The 5,773-nt window shown below is 44.5% G+C and overlaps 1 protein-coding gene across 1 annotated transcript; it reads left to right on the forward strand.

Annotated features, from left to right (window-relative positions):
* Positions 1-421: 421 nt before the first annotated feature.
* On the forward strand, positions 422-3,681 carry SARC_05417 (hypothetical protein; the record flags this gene model as incomplete). Its single annotated transcript, XM_014300725.1, has 3 exons — positions 422-640; positions 1,251-3,241; positions 3,372-3,681. 3 exons carry the CDS (start codon positions 422-424, stop codon positions 3,679-3,681), a joined length of 2,520 nt encoding a protein of 839 aa, XP_014156200.1.
* Between the last annotated feature and the right edge of the window lie 2,092 nt (positions 3,682-5,773).

The following is a 5,773-nucleotide window of genomic DNA, read 5'->3' on the forward strand; positions in this document are numbered from 1 at the left end:
TATATATATATATATATATATATATATATATATATATATATATATATATATATATATATATATATATATATATATATATATATATATATATATATATATATATATATATAGTATATACTATATATATATATATATATATATATATATTCATGTATGTATGTACTTACTTGTGTACGTATGTGTATGTTTGTATGTATGTATGTATATATGTATGTAGATGCGCCAGTGTGTAGGGTGCTTGTATTGATGTTAATCGGAGGTATAAAATATCACGGCGTGGATACGAATACGCCTACTTGTGTTTTTTTTCTTCTATTTCGCTTGTCTGTGTCAGCATAAGCTCGAAATTCTGCCTGAATTAGCACCGGCATTTTAAAATGCATATCGTAGTGCGTTGCTGTCGATGATTCAGTTTGTGAGCATGGTAACCCAAGCTTCAACGTACTACCCATACCCTGCAGAAGAGTATATGTACATTAGTCATGTGAAGGTATATCGAACTAACCTATACATTCACAACCCCGCAGACTTGTCGATCTGGAAGCACGAACCCTTCTCATCCAGTGATTGGCGGGAGTGGGTGGGGACTCAGGCCCGCAACTGTCGCAGAAGTCATGACAGATACCTTCGCGATACGCTGGTATGTATTTATAGCTGCGTGGTATGATTTGTGTATAGAAATAAATGTGTACTTCATGTATGTGTACACAGTTGTGGGATAGGTATACTTATTTGTACAAATAAATATATGATAGGTAGAAATACATGCATATTAATATACGATACGTATGAATGTATACAAATAAATATGTGATACGTATTAACATATACAAATATTACATGATCCGTACAAATATATACAAATATATACAAAGAATTATATGATTCGTACAAACATATATATATAAATATATGATACGTACAAACATATACAAATATACAAATATATACAAAGAAATATATGATTCGTACAAATATATACAAAAAAAAATATGATACGTACAAACATACAAATTAATATATTTTTCATGCATCTGTACACAGTTGTGAAATACGTGTCAAGCCCGTTCCAGCTAACAAATGGAAATCCATTGATTTTTGTTGTCCAACAGTAATATCAAGAAACGAACTCGCCAGCAACTTAAACCCCTTAGCCGGTCAGTTCCACCGTCATCATCAAATGACGGTCTCTAAACTTGGTTTATAGCGATTAACTATCCAAGTTTACACCCCCCCCCCCAACTCCACAGCATATCCGCCCAGAAATGGACGAGATGCGTGCCCTACAGCGGAGTACGGAGCATCTGTTTGTGCGTGCACTGGATCGCATGGAAGGCAATTACACCCAACGCCTCACAGACACACTGAGGGAAACCACCACGGCCTTCCGTGGGGAGATCAGTGAACTTCGGGCTGCGCTGAGGCGGTTAGGGCAAAGTAGCAGCCCTGCACGCAGAGATGGGGACCCGCCCAGCAGCCATATACACGCTTATAATACACATGCACACGGGTATGAGAACAACCACAACCACAGCCACAACCAAGGTCAAGGTATGCCTATTCAGGGCAACCAGCACCAGGGCTCGGGTGCATGGATGTTTGCGCATGGGGGAGAGTCGAGCAACAACGGGCGCCATATCACGAACGATATAGGCATGGACGTGTTTGCGGGTGCGGGGGGTGCGGCTAGATTGTCTACCGACAATCCGCTGAATTTCAATAGTACTGAGAATACGAACAACTTAGATATGTATACAAACATAGGCGCGGACCCCCTGGATTTTGGGACCGACAGTCATACTAACACAACCACAGCACACACAAACACGGCCGACACAGACGAGTTTGGGCTGAACCTGAATACAAATATTAGAGTACACCGACGTGCTACTGTAGATGCAGGCACGCAAACGAATGATACAGACGCCCAGAGCAATGCGGGTGAAACGGGCGAAGGCATAGACAATGATGCGCAAACACACACAGACACACATACACAGACACCGGACATACACACACAGACACCGGACATACACACACAGACACCCGACACACACGCACAGTCGCCGGACGCAGAGGCCGAGGACATGCCACAGGCGATTGAGTACATTCCGCCGGAACTCCCGAGCTCTCCGGAGTTCAATGCGGAGCTGATGAGCACTCCGTTGCCCGCTCCGTCATCTCTGATGCTGCTGCCGCCAATAGACCCCCGCTATATGACAACACTCAGCGAGCCTGTGCCGTATGGGAGTGTTGAGAGTGCGTCCGGTATCTCATTAGATAGTGCGACGAAGGATCCGGATGGAGATGAGCACGGTGATGCATACAGCGACGGTGTGGGGGAGGACGCAAGCATAAGCATGGATGTGGAAGCAACCGAACCCTACGAAGGGGAACCCAGTGCCACTGAGATGGTCGACAGCAGACCAAAGACCAGCCAGGAAAGGCACACCCGCCGGTCGAAGCGACAGGAGGGTGCGCGGGCCAATGGAGACGCAGCAATCAACGGACACGCACCGGTCAATGGAGACGCAGCAATCAACGGACACGCACCGGCCAAGGGTACGAACGGGTGTGGTGGCGGGCTTGCCTTGGAAATGCCTGGCGCGGTGGAGGGAGTCAGTGCGAGGAAGTTCGGTACCACTACGCTGCGGATCGTACACTCCGGCAAGCGGCGGCTGAGGGAGCACAGTCACAGAGGTGTGGCACCGACAGCCAACACGTGCAAGAAGCGCCGGACGGATAAGGTCAGAGACCACGGTGACCGGAATGGGGTGGAGTTGGAGAGTGAGTTGGAGGGAGACGCTGGACCCCCCACGCCCGTGGTGGCTGGTACCAAGACACACAAGAAGAAGCAGAGGAACGACAACCTACTGGTGAAAAACCACAAGTCTAATTTCAGAGCCATTCTGCGCTACACGCCCACGATGGAGGCGCAGCTGGCCCACCGGCTCGATGAGATGACTGAGAAGAATGTCAAGCGGTACTCTCGGTATAAGGCCACTTTTGAGTTTGTCAAGATTGTCGCGCACGTGCACCACGCCTACGTGCATCAGATATCGGTCGAGGATGCAGAGATAAAGGCGGCGGCTGATGAAGACGAGAGGGGGGCTATGGAAAGGGCCTTGGTAAAGCATATGAATAGCATGGAGGGTAAGGAGATCGACGGGGTCAGGCAGACAGCTCTGCTGATTATGGACCGGGTACTCGGGTGCGCCACGGTGGAGGATGCGGAATCTCGGTATCTGTCCGTCATGGCAGAGCTTCTGCCTTAAGAATAAGCAGAATGGGCAATATGACATTGATGGCGGGCTCGATAATAGTCCGTACAGCTATGCATCGCATTTCGATTAAACATTCGAATGCAATAGTGGGTCTGATGATCAACACGATCAGGCAGACGGCACTGCTGATTTTAGACGGGGTGTCCGGGGTGCGCCAAAGTGGATGATGCGGAAGCTTGGTAAATGTCCGTCACGGGACAGCCCCTGCCTAAAGAAGAAGCAGAACGGGCAATGTGGCACTGATGGCGTGTGCTCGATAATAGGTCGTACAACTATGAACCGGATTTCGATTGTACATTTGAACGCTATGGTGGGTGGTCAGGCAGAAAGCTCTGCTGATTATGGACCGAGTGCTCGGGTGCACCAAGGGCGGAAGCTCGGTATATGTCCGGTATAGGTCAGCTCCTGACTAATATATATGCAGAACGGGCCATGTGATGTTTCTGACATGCTCGATAATAGGTATGATAGTGGTGCATGAAGGCATGTGAAGGACAATACCAATGTCATCGGTAAATGGATGACCGCTACTAATCAGATATACAGAAGGCTGTCTCATGGCACATGGTATGTGCACCGGCTGCACATACCGAGGCGTGTTAGGGCTAGACCCTTAGTACACGTCACACACAGCAGCTCGACACAATAATGAAGCTATATACAAAAGCAATGCACGGCTGTATACGATAGTATGGCAATGCACCATATGAAGAATATATACTAATAAAGCTATACCTAGTAGACCAGCTATAACTTAAAGTGAAGCTATATACAAAAGCAAAGCACGGCTATATACGATAGTATGGCGATGCACCATATGAAGGCTATATACTAATAATGCTATACCCAATAGCCCAACTATAACTTATAGTGAAGCTATATACAAAAGCAAAGCACGGCTATATACGATAGTATGGCGATGCACCATATGAAGGCTACATACTAATAAAGATATACCCAATAGCCCAACTTTCAACTTATAGTGAAGCTATATACAAAAGCAAAGCACGGCTATATACGATAGTATGGCGATGCACCATAAGAAGACTACATACTAATAAAGCTGTATTTATAAGCCCAACTTTAACTTATAGTGAAGCTATATACAAAGGCAAAGCACGGCTATATACGATAGTTTGGCGATGCACCATATGAAGGCTATAAACTAATAAAGCTATACCTAATAGCCGAGCTACAACTTATAGTGAAGCTATATACAAAAGCAAAGCACGGCTGTATACGGTAGTATGGCAATGCACCATATGAAGGTTATATATTTATAAAGCTATACCCAATAGCCCAGCTACAACTTAAAGTGAAGCTATATACAAAAGCAAAGCACGGCTATATACGATAGTATGACGATCCACCATTAGCAATAAAGCAATACCCAAAAGCCCAGCTATAACGTATAGTGAAACCATATACAGAAGTAAAGAAAGGCTGTATACGATATTATGGCGATGCACCATATTAGGGTATGTACTAATAAAGCTATACCTAAAAGCCCAGTTATAACTAATATAGTAAAACGGTATACTAAGTGAAACCATTATACCTGGAAGTTGTAGGTAAATACTGACGACAGTAAACATTTCCTGAATACTCGGCTTGAAACCGAGGATAGCTTAGTGCTCAATTTTGGTACTTAAATTATGAAACGCACTCATCCTGCCACTTTACCAACAAAATACGACTATTGCTATCAGCACTATACTTACTGTCTCCTGATAAGTTCATTTTTGAGTCCCATAAAGTATTGATTGAGAATGCCCTGGTTTCCGGCACTCTCCGCCACACCAAAAACCGACCAACATATAGAGATGCACTCAGTATCACGTGCACTAGTTTACATATATTCGGGTACTCAGTGTCGATACTATATCCCACCAAAGGCAAAAGTACATGCATTGCTCTCGCAACTTGGCCAGATCATCAACCCCAAGTGAGAAGATATATTGTGATGTATGTATCTACCGATCGAGCCCTCAGAATAGAACGGAATACTAACGGATCAACGTTTTGAAATTTGATTTATCATGATAGACTTTAAATTTACGTTTTTTTCAGGAGATAGATACGGTATTGCGCCCGAGATGATATGGCAGTCTGCCCAACTCTATTACTATCAGGTACATACAAGTGTATAATTTAGAAGGCTACGATATATGCTGCAAACACCATCATGACCAATGACAATTACAAATGGGTTTTAAACATTTTTATTACTATACTAAGTTGGTTCTCGGTTTCTAATCATGCTTGTGTTGTTGTGCCCCAATGTCCCTCAGGCACTCTTCGGCAGTTTCCTTACTACATCATGGGTGGATTAATCGCTGCTATTTAGTTAAAAGGGTACACTCCAGCTCGTGTGTGATGGTATTTTCTATATCCAGACCAGGCTGAGTGTATGATCCCACACAGACTGTGAGTCCTGATACGACATTTCAAGATGTTACCGGTGTAAACGTACAATGTAGGATAAATAT

Source organism: Sphaeroforma arctica (genome assembly GCF_001186125.1).
Source record: "Sphaeroforma arctica JP610 unplaced genomic scaffold supercont1.343, whole genome shotgun sequence".
In the NCBI taxonomy this organism is placed as follows: domain Eukaryota; class Ichthyosporea; order Ichthyophonida; genus Sphaeroforma; species Sphaeroforma arctica.